This window comes from Monodon monoceros, unplaced genomic scaffold, assembly GCF_005190385.1.
Source record: "Monodon monoceros isolate NGI ecotype Baffin Bay Population unplaced genomic scaffold, NGI_Narwhal_1 Super_Scaffold_20, whole genome shotgun sequence".
Lineage (NCBI taxonomy): Eukaryota > Metazoa > Chordata > Mammalia > Artiodactyla > Monodontidae > Monodon > Monodon monoceros.
In genome coordinates this window covers 5,620,994-5,643,422 of record NW_021703777.1, presented here as the reverse complement: position 1 = coordinate 5,643,422, position 22,429 = coordinate 5,620,994, and the positions used below count along the sequence as shown (strand labels likewise).

General features: G+C 41.0%; 2 protein-coding genes across 8 annotated transcripts in view; one reads left to right on the top strand and one right to left on the bottom strand.

Moving 5' to 3' along the window:
• Window positions 1–7,117, bottom strand: part of TMA16 (translation machinery associated 16 homolog) — a 62,880-nt gene extending 55,763 nt beyond the window's left edge. For 3 of the 7 annotated variants that reach the window (XR_003795451.1, XR_003795450.1, XM_029234570.1), the window contains exons 1-2: window positions 6,885–7,117; window positions 467–579 (exon numbers count right to left, since the gene is read on the bottom strand). Coding sequence is in view for 4 of the 7 variants with exons in the window: in XM_029234570.1 (XP_029090403.1) it covers window positions 467–579; window positions 6,885–6,887 (116 nt within the window). In the remaining 3 variants the exon portion in view is untranslated. The remainder of the gene's footprint in view (window positions 1–466; window positions 580–6,884) is intronic. The other 4 variants (XR_003795452.1, XM_029234571.1, XM_029234572.1 and 1 more) reach the window with 4 other exon arrangements.
• A 964-nt stretch (window positions 7,118–8,081) lies between these two features.
• TKTL2 (transketolase like 2) lies at window positions 8,082–21,558 on the top strand. Its single transcript, XM_029235840.1, is given in 14 exon segments — window positions 8,082–8,199; window positions 8,627–8,685; window positions 12,035–12,180; window positions 19,480–19,617; window positions 19,713–19,819; window positions 19,822–19,890; window positions 19,893–19,933; window positions 19,935–20,091; window positions 20,094–20,341; window positions 20,343–20,524; window positions 20,526–20,779; window positions 20,782–20,802; window positions 20,805–21,304; window positions 21,307–21,558. Coding segments are annotated over 14 exon segments (2,292 nt in total).
• The last annotated feature ends 871 nt before the right edge of the window (window positions 21,559–22,429 follow it).

The following is a 22,429-nucleotide window of genomic DNA, read 5'->3' as shown; positions in this document are numbered from 1 at the left end:
GGCTCCCAAATCTGTGTCTACATCCCTAACCTATCCTCTGAGCCCCAGACCCAGGACACTCAACTGCCCATTCTATCTCTTGTCTTCCACATCTAATGGGCACTTTAACCTACTTGCCTAATATATGTCTGCATGGCTCACTGCCTCACACCTTTCAGCTCTCTGCTCAAATGTAAGGTCTTCAGAGAAGCCTTCCACGACTGTCTTACGTAAAACAGAACCTCTCCCTCACTCTGTATCCCATAATCCTTTAAAATTTTTCTTCACTGCCCGCATCACAACCCATTTATATTTATATATCTGTTTTAGGTAAGCTTTAAGAGCTGAATCCTCATTCACTGTTTTACCTTAGTGCACAGAACATACTTAAACATTTATTAAAGGAAGAGAAAGGGAATACTGATTAGGAATAAATATATAAAAGGGCTTTTCACCAATGCATAATACAAACAATGAAGACACTTACTTTTCCTTTTTTTCTTGTTTGTGGGCCTCTCTCGTAATTTGAGCCGCTTTTCTACTGTATGGATGGATGACTTTTTTTTCTTGTCCTACACTTTTTCCCTTTGGTGCTTTAGGCTAAAATGTAGAGAAACATATGGCACACACAGTCAGATACATAAATGACTTCTCTCAAAAAATTTTCTTTAGAAATAAAAATTTAAAACAGTAATATAACAGAAATACTGTGAGTCAGAAATACTACACTACGAATCAGGAGAAACGCCAGACTCAAAGTCTTTGTTTCCATGCTCCTAACAGAAATGATATACATACAGTTGACCCTTGAACATCGGTTTGAAATGCATGGGTCCACTTAAACACAGATTGATTTTTTTCCCCACAGTAAATACTGCAGTGCTACATGATCCACGGTTATGGAGGAACTGCATATATGGAGGGCCGACTATAAATTATATGCAGATTTTTGACTGTATGGAGGATCAGTGCCCCTAACCTTGCATTGTTCAAGGGTCAACTGTATTCAGAACTATCCTCCATTAACGTAAGAACAGAAAGAAAGGCACAGAGTCAATGAACCAGCTCTTCAACTGTTCAGCTTCAAAGCAGATACAAAGAACGCAGATAGCGAGAAGACTCATGGTTGGAAATGTGCATCAAAGTTAAGAAAGGTGCAAGAGGGCAGAAGGAACACAGGATGTTAATGCAAGCCCGACTGCAGAAGCTGCACGTGGAACACTGGGCAGTGAATAAAGCAAATCAAACTTGGGCTCACAGGAGATCAGGAACAGAGGAAATAATATAAGCCATCTCGAAATTAGCACATCCCATTTAAGTTGATAAATTGTGGGATAGCATGTTAAAGAGATAACTAATGCAAGACCAAAAAATAAAGCAAAGATCTCTTTGAAAAGATATCTTTATTCCAACAAATAAAATGCTTTAAAAAATGAAACAAGGTCACAAAAATCTCAAGAAAAAAAGATGGTTTCTGAAGCTGTAAAACTTAAGTTACAGAGCTGTGTAACGTTTCAGCAGTATGTCCAAGTCTAAAAAAATTTCCTTTAAAGATTTAAAAACCTTCTTTAGAACAAGAAATACTGATACCGTTGGAGTATAAAAATGTCTGCACAGCTTTAGATCTCAATTAAAGAACCTCCAAGACTTAGTACAAAGAAAATACAAAAAAACTGAACTTATATTCTGACTCAACAGTAGACTATGATTTCTTATTATAATTTATTCATGAAAAGGTTGCCTCAAGGCATGTTATAAATATATAATAAGGCACAGAAACATGTATCATAAAATATTAAATTTCAAAACAATTTTATGTTTCAATATATTACTTTAAAAAATAAAAACCGGGGCTTCCCTGGTGGCGCAGTGGTTGAGAGTCCGCCTGCCGATGCAGGGGACACGGGTTCGTGCCCTGGTCTGGGAAGACACCGCGCGCCGCGAAGCGGCTGGGCCCGTGAGCCGTGGCCGCTGAGCCTGCGCGTCCGGAGCCTGTGCTCCGCAACGGGAGAGGCCACAGCAGTGAGAGGCCCGCGTACAGCAAAAAAAATAATAATAATAATAAAAACCAACAAAATACTTCAACAGGGGAAAAGTGAAGTAAAACCCTATCAATGAAAATTAATCTATTAATTACGGTCTACTCAAGCTAAGTATCTCTTAATTAAAAAGCAATTAATCTCCATCAATCAGGGATTGTCCCAATTTATTTTGTAAAACGTGACAATTCATAAAAATGTACAGAATGTAAACATATAACAAAAGTGGGGGGAGAGGGATTTAAGGTGTATTTTCAATTAAAACTCAGTATTTTATGTTTCAAAAAGCACCAAATTAAACTCTCAAAGATACAACAAAAATACATTTTTTTCATAAGCATCACAGACTACTCTGAATAACAGAAACTTTCGAAAGTTTCTGGCACCACAGAAATATTCCAGTTAAGAAAACTGATATTAAAAGTCTCTCTTACATACAATCTTTAGTGATTACTTCAGAAAATTCATTATAAACTAGTCTTTGGATTCATACTTCAGAGTAACAAAGAAAACACACAAGTAGTTTATTCAAACAACACCGCAACAAAGAGAGGTATTTCAGGAGCAATATGCTTTAAATATTCCTGTTAAAATCATAAATAACAAAATGGAACTTTTCCTAAAATAGTATCAAAGCCATCAAAGAATCTAGGCTCAACTAGAAACAAAAGTGTCATTTAGACTGCCCAATTCAACTAGAAACCTAGAAGAATGATCATTTCACCAAACACACTTAAGGTACACAAAGGTATATGAATACTTAAAAAAAAAAATGAAGAGGAGTAAAGCCATGCCTACAACTGAGAAAGCTTACAGTATATAATACCTTAAACTCCAAATACCCTAAAGCACAAAATAAATTCTAGAATATGATATACTAAGTCACTTAACATCGAAGACATAACAGGAATGTAATGAACTAATTAACAGAACCTGCACCATTTTTTTGCAGGCACTCTACCCTGAAGAACCCTAGGGCATTTCCTTTGCTTAACAGATAAATTTGATGCCAAGGACAAGTGTCAATGACAAATACATAGTTAGAGCATCCAGAAAGGAACTTAACTGTTCTCCACATAAGCCTTGCTAAATCCCATTCAATTTTCAAGGACCATTTCCAGTTCACATATTTGTGAAGACATCCACAAATATGTAACCATTTCACATCTCAGTATCCTTTCTCTCTGGGTAGCATTTCTCCCATAGCACTTAACGTACTGCACTGACCAGTCATTTAATTCCACACGTGTGCTTATCTCCTACATTGCAGCTCCCTGAAGACTACAAACATGTTCTACTGGGTTGAAAATAACAGTTAGAAGGAAAGAAAAGAGAGTGGTGTGTTGACCCAAGTGAATATTTTACTGTATACTGTACATTGAGCTACTATGAGTAAAAAATATTTTATAAAGTTCTTTAAAATCGTGTGAAATACCTCATATAAAAATAATTTTTAAAGGCTCACAAACAATACTCTCCTTAACATTAAGAAAATATCTTAATAATTCTCTAATGCCGACTTTACCTTTCATGCAAAAATCTAACATCAGGCTCAACTTTATGTTATTCCTGACTTACCCATCGATATCTAGTCATAATTAACCATTTCTCCCATTCTTCTGCTACCACTCTTTACACCTCTATCTTATACTAATGTTCACTGACCAAAAAAAACAAAAACCCACAAACTTACTGAGCACACACTACCATATATTAAAATAGGCAGTGAGGTTCCAGGATTAAAAACAGACATGGACTTGCTTACAGTCTAGTTATATCCTAACTACGTAATTTACAATCTAGTTATCTCATGAATAACTACATAACTTAGTAAGTGCTGGCCAGAAAATGGCCACCATATAATAGGCGTGCCTAACTTTGGGAAATCAGGAAGAGACTCCCCGAGGACTTGAGACCTACTTGTTTTTTTAAGAATAATGCGAGCTGCTGTATATAGGACAATTTGGACAGAGATACAGTAAGAAGCAAGACTACTGAAGTATTGAGGTCATTAAGAAAAAGATGACAGTTGAGTGGCACAACCAGGGTGACAGTGAAGATGGAGACAAATGGCAAGGTATGAAATGCATTTTGAAGACAGAATGACAGGACTGACTATGGACGGTGAGGGAAAGGGAAGAGTCCAGTATGACTCCCACGTTTGCAACAAAGCAACCAAGTGGTCAGAACTCCCACTGACTAAGACAGGAATTGGCACATGGAGACAGGGGGCATCAAGAACCCACTTTCAGCCACTGGTTTAAGATGCCCTGGAGACTGCTAAGTAGAGATGTAAACTAAGTAAATAAAGTTATGAGTCTGGCACCTAGAAAACAGGTCTGGGCTGAAGATACAAATTTGGGATAACGTGGGGTTAAAGGAGGTACCTTAAAGCCACAGAGATAAGAGTCTCTTCAGTAGAATAAGAAAAGGGGCTAGGGCTAAGCTCAGATGCACAGATATTTAATAAGCACCTACAACGTAACACGCACCATTATGAAATCAATGAGGAAAAGATTAGTAACCTAAAATAAAAACAGGTCACAAGAAAGAGTATAGATAAATGCCTTTTAAGTTTTGAAAAGATGTGTGCTCTACCTTAAAAGAAATGTATATTAAAACTTCAATAAACTATAATTTTTAATGTATAAAAAAGATTTTTAAAGATTATTTACTCACACTGCATTAGTGACACTGTGGGTGAGTTAGCAGTGTCACTAATAAGCGGGATGTAAGTTGGTACAATCTTCTGGAAGGTGATTTGATAGTTCTTATCAAAATAAAAACTGCACATCTTTTGATCAAGGAATCCTACTTCTATTAATTTAGTCTACAGACATATTTACACATGTACAAAACAAATAATAATCAATGCAGCAGTGTTTGTAATAGCAAAAGGATGGAAACAGCTTAACTGTCCATCAGAGACCTGGTAAATAAATTACAGTAAAAGCTAACAATAGGATGTCAGCTGTTAAAAAAGCAAGAGGTAGATCTATGTGTACTCACGTAGACTGATGTCTAAGATCAGGTAGAAGAAAAAAAGCAAGGGGCATTAGGAGCGTGTCTAGCATACTGCTTCTATAAAAAGAGGGAGGTCAGAGGACATATATATTGGCACATTCATATGAAATATCTGAATGGTTATCTAAGAAACTGTGTTGTAACAGTAGTTGTTTCTCAACTGAGCTAGGGAATTAGGTAACACAGTTGGAGGCAGACCTACTTTTTGGTGTAGGTAGAATGCCGTCCCTCCCAAAGATGACCATGCTCTAATTCCCCCACACCCATGAATGTGTTACCACACATGGCAAAAAGGACTGTACAGATGCCATCGAAGATCCTGAGATGGGGAGATTATCCTGGATTATCCACAAGGGCCCAAAATAATTGCAAGGATCTTTATAAGAGGGAGGCAGAAGGATCACTGTCAAGAGAAAGAGATGTGCCCTTCTCTTCAGGCAGATTTGAAGATGTTACACTGATAGCTTTGAAGAGAAGGAAGGCCAAGAGCCAACCTCTAGAAACTGGAAAAAGGGACGAGATTCTCCACTAGAGCATCCTGAAGGAAGACAGCCCCACCTACACCTTGATTCTAGCTCAGTAAGGCTCATTTCTGGACTTCTGATCTCCAGGAATATAAGAGAATGAATCTGTGTTGTTTCAAGCCATTAAATTTGTATTAATTTTTCACAGCAGTAAAAGGAAATTAACACACATATCACGGACGACATTTTACTCTTTTTTTTTTTTTTAAACCATGCACATGTAACATTATCCCCAAAGCTGGTATACTAAGTAGATTTTCATTAATGTTTTTCTTTAGTTTTACTAACTCTCAGAAACCAGTTTTTACTAGCAGGTAATCGCTTTAATACTTACTACGCTTACAGGCATAAAAACAGAAACAGAGACAAATAAAACAGAATTGGAAGTCCAGACAAGGGAGCCAAGGTTTTCTAGAAAAGCCTAGAAAAGAAAATTATAAAGAGCTGGCCACCGCACATACTGATAAATAAAAAGATTTAATTTACACAAACGTATATAAAATCTAAAGCAAAAAGACTGTAGACAGACATGAAAAATAAGAATACAATGAAAAAGAGAAAATGGAAAGTGACAGAGAAAGGGGACTAATGGCACTGAGACCAGAGTATCACAACTTATTACCAGATTATAAACTTTATGGTGGTGTTTTCGTTAGAAACTAATTGAAGAGTGACTATTTACGAAACATATTCCCATTCAAGAATTATTCTCAACAACAGAAGCAAAAAGGAAAAAAATAGCAGTTTTGTAATATAAACATAAGGAGTAAATATAAAAACAAGCAAGCATAATTTAGATACTGTTTACCTCTGAGTGGCTCCTGGAAATACAGGTTCAAGGTGAACACAGAAGTGTTCTTAAAGTGAAAAACGGATAAACGAGAGTTCCTTATACGGTTTATACTTAAACGTGCTACATAAGCGCTCTTCTGCATCCACTGCATTTTTAATAAAAACCAAGTGTCAGTGCGACGGAGGGGATGAGGGGCGTGGAGGCAGGGTGTGGGGCGGGTGTAGGACACTGAGGGGTGGTGAGCGGCCGCGAGGACCGGCGACTACGCCGTCCCCGACGCGCCCCGTCCGCCCCCCGCTCCTACACCGCTGAGGAGCGAGTACACGGAGACCCGCGGATTCCCCGCGGGCTGGGGGCAGCGGCAGGCGCCCTAAGAGCCCTGCAGGACCCGGCCCGGAACCCGTGCCTGCACCGCAGCCCGCGCACCGCCCACCGTTCTCCCTCCGCACCCCGCTCCCAGCGGCCCGACGCCGGCCCGCCCTCCCCGCCGCCGACTGGAGCCTTCCAGGAACGGGTGGGACCCACCATGGTGATGTCCTCGCGGCCTGGGACCTCCGGACCTCCGAGCCCACACGGCGAGACCTCAGAGTCGGCAGCGGCAACAGCTCACGAGGCGACTCCGGCCAAATCCACGAGGAGCGGAAGAAGCCGGGCTCACCTGACCAGCAGGGGGCGGGACGAGTGTTCTTCCCTAAAACGTCCCCGGAAACAAGACCTCACCTTTGTGGGCCGTGGCGGACTCTCACGCCCCCGCCGCGCAGACAGGCTCCCCGCGTGCTCGCCGGGCGCCGTGGGCGGGGTGGCGGAGCTTGGGGCCAAGGGTGAACGGGGCGGCGCCGGGCGTGAGGCAGCGACCTGGGCTCGCCGCTCCCGGCGGTGGCGGCCCGGCCCCGCGGGGTCTCGGGCGTCTGCCCGGCGCGCAGCTCCCGGGCCGCGCAGCCCCTTCGGACGTGGCGGCACCGGGCTCCGGCCTCGCGCACGCCGCCCGCTGCCGGTGGCGCCCAGGGCCGCCGCGTCCCCCGGGCGCAGGCCTGCCCTCCGCGCCTCCGGGCCGCCTGAGCGAAGTTCCCCCGAGGCTGTTTCCTCACCCGTGAAGGCCCCCTCTGCCCACTCGAGGCTCCTTCCCACCCGGTTTTTCTGTGTTGTTCTCACGATGTGTGAGTCTTCGTTCCATCTGTACTTGGGAGGATTCCGTGGACAATATATTCGTTCAGCAAACACTGAATGATCTCCTACTGTGTGCCAGGCCTTGGGAATACGCCGACGATATTCCTGCCCTAGCTCAGCTCATATTCCAAGGCGACATGTGAAAAAAAAACACCTAATTAATATTGTTTCCAGTACCATACTGTTCTGAAAAACAAAGCTGGAAGGGTAGGCAGGAAAGCTGTTTCACACGTGCTGGTCTATGAATCCGCTTTTGAAGTTAAGGGTTGAGCAGAGACCTACGTTAAAGGCAAAAAATTGAAGGAAAGGTAAGGCAGACTTTATTCAAGGGGTTCCTCCTCAATCTGTATAAGGATCACCGCAGTGGGGAGAGATACGGGCTCCACTCGGAATATACGGGGACAGGAGGGAATTTATAGCCCAGGAGCAGGGTGGCGGGTAGTGGATGGAAAATTACTAAGAGGAAACATTAAGGGTAACGGGGCATTCTGGCTACACCAACCTAACAGGACTCTCGGAATAGGCAGGCTGGTGTGATCAGACATCACCTGGAAGATGGTGAATGACCCGGAATCTGATGAGTTACAGACATGGAGGTTGACCAGATGTGGAAGATGGGGGACTCTGGCTAAACCGACTTTCCTGCTAAAATTGAACAATCAGATACGAACAGGCAATCCAAAATTCCAGGCCTACTTGAAAAAAGAGTTCAGAGGAAACTGAGTAGAGTTTGGTCAAGGGGAGAATCTTGTCACCTGAATGAAAGGAGAAAACCAGGCATGACAAGGAGCTACAGGTAGGGAGAAGTGGGGTATATGTGTGCAGGTGCATGAATTTAATCAACAACTATAGCCACTGAAAACTAGATTAAATTGTAAACAAGAATGGGTGACCACAAGATCCCTGAATCTAGGGGCAAGGCTTTGAAGTGTGTGAAAGTGCATTCTGTGTGAATCTACACAATGAAGGGGGGCACCCTTGTAGTATCTACTCTGGAGGCACTACTCTGTTGAGAACTCTGGTTAATCCGTAACATTTGCACCCTACTTCTATACGATAACCGTTTCCTGTGAAGCCAACTTAACACCCACTCTACCCAGTTTCCGAAATCCGGCCCACTGCAAGTCATCATCCTGAGTTCTATGTTACTGCAAATCCAGTAAGCATTAAATTCTTGTTCTGGCTATTTCAGCTGTTACTAATTGCTCTACCGAGCACAAAATTCTCTACCTGCTCCTACCCCATTCTTAATTTCAAATTGCCAACAATCCAACAAACCATGTATCTTCATTTTTTTTTTCATTTTAATTTGGGTTTGAAAATAAAAGATTTTGTATTTTCCCCATTCAGACTCAACCCCTAAATAATATTGATTATGGGCAAGGCACCATGTTCAAAATACACTGTAGCAAATGCAAGAATGAGTTATACAAAGTAAGAGTACAGTAATACACTATATATATATAAAGTACAATAGTGAAGACTAATATTTGGTCATAATTTAGTGTGTACATGTACCACAGTGAAAAGCAGAATGAAGCCTCCTACTTCTCCCCCCCAATATCACACCCCTGCACCCTGCCACCCAGTAGAGAGTTGGGAGATATCTTTAGAGATGTTTCCCTGTGCTTTCACAAACATACTAAGGCATATGTGTGTGTGTGTGTCTGTGTGTGCATGTGTAGGGGTAAAGTATTGATTAACATTAGATACTGATATAATAATACAGGAATACTTTCTAGGGTAACCACTAAAAGAACAGAAAACAGGGTATACGACTTTGAATAGGATACAAACAAGTAGAGAAAATGAAATGATAAAATATTCAGATAACTCAAAGCAATGAAATAAAAAAAAAAGAAACATAGGACTGTAGGGAAAATTTTAAAAATATGGTGGTAGATTTAAATCCATATAACAATAATTATGGACTAACTGCCTGCAATTTAAAAAGTGAATATTTCACATTGGATTTAAAACATACAACTGTGTTCTGTTTATTGAGACACATCTGAAACATAAGGAAACAGGAAAATTAAAAGTCAAAGATGGAAAGAGGTATACTAAACAAATACCAAAAGTACAGACATATTAATGTTATAGAAGATAGACTGTAAGTCAAAAAGTATTATGGTAGTTAGAAGAGGTCACTTCATAAAGATAAAAAGGTTCCATTTTAAATTTATATACTTATATTCACCTAGTAATATAGCCCCAAGTATATAGTGGAAAAACTGATAAAATTTCAAATAATGGTAGAAAACAAACAGCTTTGGAGGAAAATTACCTTTTTCAGTAATTAATAGAACAAGCTGATAAAATATTTACAATGATTTGGAAGACTAGACCACCAACACAATTTGACCTAATGGGTCTCATAGAATGCTGCTTCCAGTGCTTGCAAGAAAGAATACATGTGTTTTCCAACATATATGGAATAGTTATCAAAAATGATCATATTTTGGGCCAGAAAGCAAATCCAGACAAATGTGAAAGGACTGAAATCCTACAGAATGTGTTCTCTAACCACTGTGCAGTTAGACTAGAAATCAACAAGAAGAAGATAGCTGGACAATTCCCATATAATTAGAAATTAAGAATTACACTTTCAAATAAGTCGTGAGTTAAAGAAGAAATCATACGGGAATTGGAAAATATTTGGGGCTGAAATGATAACAAAAATACATATACAGATTTGTGAGATACATCCGAGGCAGCAACCGGGTCCTTTAGTGTATGTATTAGCGCCTCAACATAAATGTTAGGAAAGAGAACAGCTGAATATTAATGAGCTAATCCACACTGAGAGGCCGGGAAAGGAACAATAAGGGAAATTCAGAACAGAAGGTGGAAGAGAGTGAAGACCAGAAATTATTGAGATTGAAAAAATACATAATTGAGAACAGGAAAGTAAAACTTTGGTTCCTTTTAAAGAATGATAAAATTGATACATTCCTGCAGGACCACTCAAAAACTTTAGAGTAGACCCAATTAACCAATACTGGAATTGAAACAGGTGATATCACTTCAGATGATGCAAGCGTTAAGAGGATATTATGACCAAATAAATTTAAATAAAATAGCCAAATTCTTAAAAAAATATAACCTATACAACTGACAGAGGAATAGAAAACTTGAATATTTCCATCATCTCTAAAAACGCTACTAGATATCTTCCCATGTTAAAATTACAAACACAGATTTTTTAGATTTTATAAATACATGTAAATAGGAATAGAACACTACTCTTTAATATGATAAAAATGTGGATTGGTACTAGTGATAGTAGATATCATTGTCTTATTCCTGACCTCAAAGAGCAAGCTTCTGTTTGTTTATCCACTTTGGGAAACCATTCTGGCATTATCTGAAAAGTTGAAATGTGTACATCCTCTAATCCAGCAGTGGCATTCCCGGACACATACCCTAGGAACTCCAGCCCATGTCTCTCAGGATACATACACGAGAACATTCCTAACAGTACTGTTTGTAATAGCCCAAACTAGAGAAAACCTAATTGTTCGTCAACAAAAATAGAAAAGTGTGATAAATTCTATACAGCAATGAAATTAACAAACTACACTGATGGTAAACATTAATTTTTAATCATAATATAAAAGGAGTAATAGACAAAAGAATGCATACAGTATAAGCTCATTTGTAAAGTTCATTTATAATGTTCAAAAACAGGCAAAATGAGCTACATTTTCTAGATATACTTTCTTAAGTGGCCAGTGATATTCTTAACCTGAGTGGTGGTTACCTTGCTGTTTACTTTATAATTTTTCTTCATGTGTCACACTTATGGTTTATGCACTTCTATGTTTGTAGGCTATACTTCACAGGAAGAAGTGTTAAAAAAATTTTAGCACAAATGTTATTACTCCATTGTCTTTTGCATCCAGTTTTACTGTTGAGAAGTCTCACTTTGGGCTAATTGTTGTTCCTTTGTGGGTGGTTTACTTTTTGTGTGGAATCTTTTCATAAAATTTCTCTTGCCTTTGCTCTTCTGCAGTTTTACTATCGCGTGTCTAGGTATTGGTATTTCCTTACGTGTCCTGATACTCACGGCCTCTCAATTCCTTTTGGGGATTTGTATTATCTGGGTATCGATAATTCTGTTCTCCCAATCTTTTAGCCTTTCTCCTGTATTTTCTGTCTCTTTATTTCTGCTGCCCCTTGGCTTACTCCTAATTTCATCTCCCAGTTTATCCTTTTATTCTTTCATGTAATCATCCTGCTAGATATCCCTTGTATCTTCATTTTAACTACCTTACTTTTAACAGATATATATCATATATCACTTGTTTCTAGAAGAGTTTATCACTTTGCTTTATTACCATATTCTTCTTCAACTCTTGAACATGTATTGTACTCATTTGAAACTATTGGTTCATCTGTTCCAATAACTCTGCTTAAAGTGGCATGTGTTGTTCAATTTCATTATTTTTTAACTTTCTGTTCGAGGAGCCGTACTCCTCAGGTGTGTATTTTCCTTGAACCTGTAGCATCACATTTTACTGACGGAGTCAGCTCTCTTGTCCTGTAATGTGTACTGGGGACATGCCGAAAGTCACACCCTCAACTGTGTCAGTCTTGGAAAGTTTGGGAACACGGAGGGTGAAATCACAGAGGAGAGACTCCAGGGACCAGAGTATTTCTGCTGACAGGAGAGCAGGAGGCTGAGAGCCCGAGGGCAGCTGTCGTCCTGTGCCTGTTTCCGTCTCTCCTTATTTAGCTGGGCCCCATCTCCTGTGCTAGTGCCTCACACCACTGGGACACCAGTGATACTCCCCATCCCTAAGGTAAGGAAGAGAGACAAGAGCTCAAGTTAACAACCTCTCCAGATCCTCGGACAGACATCCTCCTCCCAGGCCACTGCCTCCCACCATGAGTCACCAGTTCCCATCTTCCTAGGGGGTTCACAGTTGTAATCTTACTTCTAACAGCCAATTCCTTCCTGCTGCTGTCATTTTTCAGGGTTGTTTTCGAGGAGCCTGTGCTTCTTTACCATTTTATCCTACTTATTGTTAGGCATCCTGATTACATTAATAAAATTAGCCTTTTGTCATATATGATGTAAATTGGTTGGTAAGTTTTCTTTTGAACCATCTGTGACAATTTTTTTGCGGCGGAGAAACTGTAAAATGTCTTTCAGTAGGGAGCTAGTTGTTATACAAAAGAGTTAAAGGTGGTGCCCTATAAAGTTGTATCGTGTTTTCTTCCTCACAGCAGGCTGGGACCCAGTAACTCAAAAGCCTGATTGGTGCCAAAATCAAACTTTTACACATCCGATTATTTGAAATATAGCTCCAAAGAGCAGATGTTTTGCCATTTAGAGTCTCCCTGCTTTGCACACCCTGTGAAACATCACCCAGCATAAGCTACCCGTAGGCGAGATCAACCCTGGGGCTGTGAAAGACCCCAAGCCACTGCGGCTCGTCGGAGTTACCTGGGCCTAGGGTCTCCCCTCTCTGATGCCCACACCACTACCCTGCAGGAGAGTGGCTCCACCCTGCCTTTGGGAGGGGTCAGCGCTGAGAGGCTTTCCCCGCCCCCATGCAAATCTGTCGGAGTGACTCCCAATAAAGGTGGTTGTGCGCTAGTGCCATCTCGTGGTCACATCCTCGAGATCTCGCTACTCTAGTTAACAAGTCAAGATTATTTGCTGCTGCTTTAAAAAATGATTTAAATCAGTTTTACTGATGTGGGCAATTTTATAGACTTGTTAAGTTGAAAAAGTGAGCTATAAGACAGTGTGCATAAGAAATCCCACTTAGAACAAACTGTGGAAGGAAGACAGTATAGAAAATATCAGCAAGGATAACAATCAACTGTTAATAGTTTACGAGATGAGGCTTGAGGTGGGGGGAGCTCGGAAAATAACTCTTCACTCTTCTTCTCTAGTGTTTGAATTTTTTAAAGCAATATTTTTAAAACTTTTCCAATTAAAAAAAGGAAGATTGAGAAAAGCTGAATTTGATGATTAATGTGGTCAAAGACTGTGGTGTCATCAGAGATGTGTTCATCCAAACAGAAACATAAGGGCTGGTGATCGAGCTTAGGGTTCAAGTGCACAGGTCCTAGCCTGTAGCACCTCAGAACGTGACCTTATTTAGAAACAGGGTCATTGCAGATGTAATTAGTTAAGATGAGGTCATTACTGGAGAAGGGTGGGCCCCTAATTCAGTACGACTAGTGTCCTGATAAAAAGAAGAAATTTGGACATAGACACACATGAAGGAGAAGGCCGTGTGAATACTGGAGTTATACGACCACAAGACAAGTGTTACCATTTGAACTGCTCCCCTCCCACCCCCAAAAGATGCCTTGGAGTCCTAAGCCCTACCTCAGAGCGTGACCTTGTTTGGAGATAGTCTTTCGTGAAGTAGTCAAATTAAAAGGAGTTTGTTAAGGTGGGCCCTAATCCAAAATAACTGATGTCCTTATAAAAAGGGGAGATTTGGATAGAGACATGCATAGAGGGGAGGGAGCCACAGGGAGAAGACAGCCATCTGCGAGCCAAGGAGAGAGGCCAGGAGTGGTTCCTTTCCTCATGGTCCTCAGAAGGACAACCTTGCTGACACCTCGATTTTGGACCTCCAGCCTCCATGGCTGTGAGATCATCACTGTTGTTTTAGCTCCCACCCCCAAACCCCAGTGTGTGATCCTTTGTTACCGCAGACCTACTGCTTTCTCCACTTCTTGTTCTCAATTTTGTCAGATAATTCTACTTACTTGCATTAAATTTAATGTTCAGAACTATATATATATATTTTTTGGAGTTAACAAATGAACTTTTGTTTATTACACATCAAGTTAAACTTACAGGAACTTAGAACATTTGGAAATTGATCTGAAAGAAAGAACATAATAAATGGAACAGAAATAAATAAGTCCCAAAGGAAACCATGACACTAATTAAACTCTGGAAATGTGATTTTCCCTATTATAATTTGTGTTTCTGATTCACGAATTGTCTTATAATTTTCTGCTACACTTTTGTACCATATGTGTAGCAAACAGAAAAGTTCCTAACTACAGCTATGTGTGCAAGGGCATTTTCTATCAACGTTTCTGTAGTCAGAGTTTCATTTGCCTTGCCCAGGATTCTCCGGAGGACTGGGGTGCCTAGATTCATACTAGGACAGATTTTCATGGAGGTAACAAGACGAAGAACTCCCTAGTCTGACTTTGGCACCACTGCAAAGCCTCGCCTTCCCCACATTCATTTTATCTCTCCTAACACTATCTGAACAATTTTCCCAAACACTGCCATGATCAAGATGTTCAGATGATAAAACCCGTTCCACTGCACTTCACCCTCAACCCAAAAGCAAGAGAACAAAACAACACTCAAAAACAACCCACCTGGCTCTATTTCAAGGCCTTTTCAAAATCTGGCTTCCTGCTTTCCCCTCACCGTTCTCAGCATGAATCTTCCCTTCCTGTCAGATTAGAAATTCTTTTTCTACTTTTGTAACCTTGCTCTTGACTTCCTATCAAGGTTACACTAACCAAAATCATACCCATTCTACAAAACCTAGGTTACCTGGAGAGTATATGCCCCATGGAAGGTATTATGGTTCAAAATGTTTTAAAGTGCTGTTCTGAGACTACGATAGGATAACTAGAATGAGACTTACCCTTTAGCCATAAACAACAACAAAACTAGAGACACTATAGAAAGCAATAGTGTTCATATGTTGGAAAACAGGCAGGGCAGAACCGTGATCCCTAGAGAATAAAAACAAACAAGGTAAGCCACATCATCTTCCTGGAGGCACTTTGCAGACAGCGCTGCAGGGAAGGCTGTCTCACACAGAGCACAGCAGAATTCTGGAGGTCTCTACCAGGCCAGGCAAAGCGTAACTTCAGGGCAGTAAATGAAACAGTTCCCAGAGCTCACAAAGCGCTGACTGACACAACTGAAACTTGACCGGCCAAGAGAAGAGGGTCCTTGCTGAACACCTGGAACCTTCATTGGAGACCCCAGGGGACGTTATGCTTTTGCAGTAACACCAGAGTGAAGCATACTTTATATCGGTCTTAACAAACTTCAAAAAATGTAAAGCACCAAGCTGTCTGCTAGAATGAAATCCAACACCCTTTAAAAGAATTTAATGAAATAAAATATATCACCCCCAAACAATGTCCATCATTTAATTTTTAAATTACTAGCTATTTCAAAAAGCAGAACAGGGTAACTCACTGTCCGAAGAGAAAACAGGCAATAGGAGCAGATTTAGAAATAACGGACTTAGCAGAGAAGCACTTTATTTTTTTTCTCAGCTTTATTGAGGTATAATTGACCTATAATATTGTGTAAGTTTAAAGCATAAAATGTGATGAGTTGATACACATTTATATTGCAAGATGATTACCACAATAAGGTTAGTTAACACAGCCATCTCCTCAGTTATCATTTGTGTGTGTGTGTTTGTGTCTGTGGTGAGAACATTTAAAATCTACCCTCCTAGCAACTTTCAAATACATAATATAGTATTTTGAACTGTAGTCACTATGCTGTACATTACATTCCCAAGACTTCTTCATCTGAGAAGCACTTTAAGAAGTAGGTCTACCTTCTTTAATACATTACTGTCTACCTCTCTCTCCTACCAAAAAAAAAAAGGACTCTATAAACTACGGAAAAAGTAGAACCATCAGTGATAGCATCTGCCATAAATTTCAAAGTAATAATTCAAGAAAGTAGAGCACCTTTCTTCCCCCAAGAAACTTACTGCCCTACACAGGAATCTTACCCTCCTCACTCCATACTCAGCCCACTAAACTAACCAAATTCAAATAAAGGAACAAAAAGGATGAATTCATCATTTGTGTCTTTCATTGATAAAATTCCATTTTAACAAAACTCAACAGTTCAGATAAGATATCAGCGAAATGTCAGTGTTCCCGATCTAAATATAACTCACTCCCAAACAGTGGAAATGTATATTTTCACAAATTGGTGTAGACCTCCTGAGTAATCAGTAGGTGTGTTTTGTTTCCTCAGAAACTGCACTTACCAATTCTTGCTATTTATATTTTTTCCTCCATAGCTATCTGTATTAGTGCTCTGGTTGGGTTTTATTTTCATTTGAAGTACACACACAATAAATTCTTTTTCATACTATGAGAAAAAATTATAGTGAAAAATTTAAACAAAGGTAAAACAAAATATTTATTTATTTATTTATTTACAACATGCCTTAAATCAGGGGTAAAAACTGGCAGCCTGAAGATAGGGCTTCTTCCACCAACAAAATGTTCACAAATTTTTCAATGTTGAATGCCTTTAGGTGGGCTTGTATCCTCCAGTTTGTCACAGGCCCCTCCAATCCTCTTACATTATATCCTACATTCATTTACGCATTTAACTCCCTACTCCAGTAGGTACGTGAGTTTGCCAATCCCTACTTTAGGTGTATAAACCAAAATTAACAAATGAATAATTTCTTCCTATTTGCAGAAAACTTCTGACTATCTTCCAAAATGACTTCTAAAATGAGTAATGGACTTTTCTCCAAGACAATTAAAATTTTGCCATGTTGGCTTAAAACTTGGGGGCTGGCCTTTTGTCAGTAATAGTCTCTTCTAAATGGAGAAAATACAATGTGGTGTCATGTCTCTGATTTACTTGACTAAGCTGTGTTCATGGCCACACTGGGTGATCTGCATTATCAAATTATGCATACTTTATACTTATATGGTTACTTTCAACTGCATATTTGAAAATATATTTTAAAAGACTAAAATGCCTACAAGGAATATTAATAATTTATATATAAATTTCCATTTCTTCGTTTAAAAAATCTCAGAACACTTTTAAATATTTTATAGATAATTTACAAAACATTCTTTTTTTATGTAGTTAAAAAAGAAATCCACATGGTCTCACAGAACAACAGACGGAAATTCACACTCACTATCTAGGGTATTAAATCTTCAAGACTACATTCTTTTCTTAAAAAAATTGATCTTTACTAATGTTAAGAACTTTCCGTTTAATACTTTTGGAAATAGTTGTGCAATACTTTAAACGAATGGAAGAATTTGGGAACTTTAAAAGAAATGTTAAGTACCTCTTATTTCTCCCATTTTCTTCAGGTAAACACTGCCTCATAGACCATTTTTATACTATCACGTTTACCAATTGTTTGGGTTTATTAGAGCTCTCCTTAGCCAAAATAATAGTGAGTTGCCTATGTTTATATTCACTGCCTTCCTGTCAGCCCCTAATAGTTTGCTATTATGATACTACGAATATTTTTTTCTTTAATTTCCATCTGTACTCCCAGTCCTAGTTTGGTATGTTTTTATTTTCTCTTCCTTTTTTAATCTAGTAAGCAAGCACTAATTTGTAAAGGGCATGCAGAGTAATACAAGATGACCTTCTAAGGATTTTTCCGACTCCAACATTCCCTCAGCAAGTCTTAAAATCTTGTCAGTGTCATACCATTATGTTTTATTCTAATATGTATTCTTAAAAATAAAGTTAATTAATTAATTAATTTAAGTGGCAGAATTTAAGTGGCAAATAATATTTAAAATTTTTTCTGAGATATATAAAGAGTAGCAAGACCCCTGAGTTAGTTGTTTACAACCCAGCTGAACACTGAGATTATCTGGGGCGCTTTAAAAATTACCGATGCCTAGATCCTTTACCCAGAAATTCTGATTTAATTGCTTTGGAGTGCAGCCTGGACATGAGATTTGTTTTTTTAACTCCTCAGATGATTCTAAAGTACTACCAACATTGAGAACCACTGGTGTAAGCCTATCTGCAGATTACTGATTCTTAACTTTGACTAAACATCAGAACTGTCAAACAATTATCACGGCTGCCAAGAACAAAGAGCTTTATTGAGGTCTTAGGAATTGCAATTCTGGAGACACAGATTGGGGTAAAACTGAAAGAGTGTGCAGGGAAGAGAAAGAGTCAGGGGCTTATAAAGACAAAAGCCACAAGGTTGTTAAAGTTGTCTGGCAAGAATTATGACTGACCCTCATGCAGGAAGGAGATATTTGTCCTTAAGTGATAGGCTATGAGAGTTGCTTAGGGTAAGGGTCCAACAAGCATCTTAAGTTTCTGGAACATTGGGCAGGTGTTCTGGACGCCTGTGTTAAGACAACCAGCGGCCAAAAGTTCGGAATCCATTCGGAATCACTTCTTCAGTGGCCTCCCAGCTCCATTTTGGAGAGTTCTCTTGGCAACACCATTTAATTTTCCTCCCAGAGAATCGAAAGGTGCATTAAAACTATAGCGTCCGAGACTTCTAGTTCCATAGATTAAAATTCGGCTTGCCTAAGGTGGAGTCCAGGCGTTTTGCTTGTTTTTTGTGTCCAGTGTGATGATTTTAATGTCAAGTTAATAATCATTATTAACTTATAATTACTCAAGAATCAAGCTGCTCAACACCGCAGAGTGGGAGAGGATATAGTACTGTCATTGTGCTTTTGTTTTTTTAGACAATAAGCTATAACCCTTGCCCACTAGAAGTGTTCCATGGCACAAGTTTAGTTTTATAACTGAAGCAAATAAATTCATTTTATTTAAAAGTTATTATTACTAACAGTATTTTAGGGTATACTTGGGAAATTGCAGTTCTAGATATGCCACCATTCAGTGGGTCTAGATTTGACCTTTCCTGCACCTTTTGGTACTTCTATCTGCAAGTCATAGACAGGATTTTCAGCTGCTCTGAAAAGTCTCGTTGACACAGAGCTGCCATATCGGTTAGATTGAAAGTGACTTTGGGTAATTCCCATTAATGCTTGGCTACAGAACCGTGAAAATGTCTCGGACGTGGCTTCGAGGAATGAAAAGAAGCACGACTTCAACAAACAGCTTCCCATAACACACGGACAGAAGAATGCCCCCTTCGGAATTTATACCACGAGTTAGGGTATAAAGACATTTAATTACTTTTCATAATGTTGAACATGGCAGTGACAAAGTAGTAAAAACCCACTCACCGGAAGAAGAAGGCGTAGCAGGTCGAGAACCCAAGGCGGCTTGGCGAGCAGTTTCCTCAGGGAGGCGGGCCCGGCGCGCGACATCACCTGACGAAGCCGCGTCAGCGGTCACGTGACGGCACTGCCCCGCTCGTTCCCCCGGAGGCGGGGCCAGGGCGCGCTGTTACGTGACGGAACCGCCGTAGCACCGCCCCTTTCGCTCCTCAGGAACCGGGGAAGATGCCAACGTGGCAGACACCGCCCCCCACCCCCCGAGGACGCGACCACCGTGCTGGTCCTGCAGGAGTTGGCCAACCGCCTGCGCTTCCATACCATCAGGGCCACCCCACGTCGTGGTGCAGCGCGGCCGAGGTCGTGTCGGTGCTCTTCTTCCACGCGATGAGCTACAGACAGAGCCGGAGCCGCCGGACAGCGACAGGTTCGTCCTCTGCATAGGGCCATGCGGCTCCACTGCTCTGTGCCGCCTGGGCGGAGGCGGGCGGCACCAGTGAACCCGACCTGCTGAACTTGAGGACGATTCACTGTGCCCCGGAGGGACATCCCACCCCCAGACTGTCGTCTGTTGATGTGGCGACAGGATCGCTGGGGCTGGGTTGGGCGCCGCGTGTGGAACGGCTTATGCTGGCGAGTACTGGACCAGAGCCAGCTACCGGGTGTTCTGCCTCCTGGGCGACGGCGAGGCCTCGGAGGGCTCTGCTTCCCACTACAGTTTGGATAACCTCGTGGCAGTCTTCCACGTGAACCGCTTGGGACAGAGTGGCGTGGCGCCCCCAAAGCACCGCGCAGACATCTGTCGGCGTCGCCGCGAAGCCTGTGGGTGGAACACTCGGGTAGGGAGTGGATGGCCAGGACGTGGAGGCCTTGTGCCACGCGTTTTGCCAAGCGACTCGAGTGAAGAGCGAGCCCGCTGCCATAGTTGCGAAGACCTTCAGGGGCCGGCGTATTCCAGACGTTGAGGATGCGGAGAACTGGCATGGAAAGCCGGTGCCGAAAGAAAGAGCAAATGAAGTCATCAGACTAACAGAGTCAGATACGGACCAACAGGAATCTCATACCCAAACCCCCTGTTGAAGGCTCACCTCCAGTCAGCGTCACAGATATAAAAATGACCTGCCTGCCTGATTATAAAGCAGGCGACAAGATAGCTACTCAGAAAGCATATAGTTTGGCTCTAGCTGAACTGGGCCATGCAAATGAAAAAGCTATTGTCCTGTATGGCGACCCAAAGAACTCCATCTTTTCTGAGATATTCAAGAAAGATCACTCTGAGCGTCTTATTGTTTTACTGCGGAACAGAACTGGCCTGTGCCGCACGTGGTCAAACCGTTGCTTTTATTAGGACTTCAGCTGCCTTTTTGACCAGAGCATTAGATCAGATCCGGAAGGGAGCCATATCTCAAACCAGTGTCAGTCTTAGTGGTTCCCACTGCGGGGTGTCCGTTGGTGAAGATGGCCCCTCCCAGATGGCCCTGGAAGATCTAGACATGTTCCAAAGCGTCCCCAATTGCACTGTTTTCTATCCAAGTGACGCCGTCTCGACAGAGCGTGCTGTTTATCTGGCTGCCAACCCCAAAGGAATGTGCTTCGTTCGGATCAGCTGTCCAGAAACTGCAGTTATCTATACCCCACAAGAAAATTTTGAGATGGGACGGGCCACGGTCATCCACCACAGTGTTAATGACAAAGTCACAGTTATTGGAGCTGGAGTTACTCTGCCTGAAGCCTTAGCGGCTGCCGATGCTCTTTCTCAACAGGGTATTTCTATCTGTGTCATTGACCCGTTTACCATTAAACCCCTGTGGATGCTGCCACCATTATATCCAGTGCAAAAGCTACAGGCGGCTGGGTTATCACGGTGGAGGATCACTACTGAGAAGGTGGCATTGGAGAAGCCATATGTGCAGCCATCTCTGGGGAGCCTGGCATCCACGTTCATCAGCTGGCAGTGTCAGGAGTGCCTAAAAAAAGCGGGAAACCTAGTGAATTGCTGGATATGTTTGGAATCAGTGCTAGACACATCATAGCAGCTGTGAAATCCACTTTAATGAACTAAAATAGCTGATTTCTTAAAAAGTCAGTCTGTTCACATTGGTTTTAAAACACTGGTCTCTTTGTATTACATTCATGCTTGTAGTGGCAAAGCTATCATTAATATCTATAGTGTTGGGCCTTTTTTTGTTTTTTAAACAAAGCCATTTAACACCTTTCCTCATTCCTAATTCAGAAATTCAGGTCAACTACCTTTCTCTTAAACTGTGACTATATATACAACTGTCACTCTCATTTCTGAATCATTAAAGCAAGTTATAATAGTTTAAGTCACCGAATAGTAAACAAAACAACCACCTCATACAAAGTTTGATGATAAGACTACAAATAATCGACCAGGCTGGGAATTAACATAGGGTAACAGTTCTTTAAATGTGTGTAATTTCTTTGTATGTAAAGAAAATGTGAATTTCATTGTAGACTTCAGTAGCCTAGGTTTTGAAGCACGTTGGAGCTTTCATGTAATGCCATCCTACCTGCAGCTTCCTGGATAATGTTTGACTGCAGTTCCCTGGGCATTTCCTTGGAAGTTTGCCTTCATCTCTCCTCTGCAGTTTAGAGGCTGAAGGACAGCAGTGAAAGCTCTTATGATGTACCATGCTGCTTGCAGTGACTGTTCTGTAACGAGATGAAAGAAAGCCTGACTAGTTCTAGTTTGCACACTACGCTGTTTCGTGAGGTTTCAGAAATGTTTCATTTTCTCGGTGACCAAAGCAGGTTGCTAACTTGATTATATTCATCTACTAAGGACACTAGAGTCAGTGTAATAAAGTATTTAAAAACCAATAGCTTTATTCAGTTTATGCCATGTACGTGTGACTTGGTTTCTCTCTGATAAGGAAAAACCTTCTGTCTAAACCGGAAGCAGAAAGAGT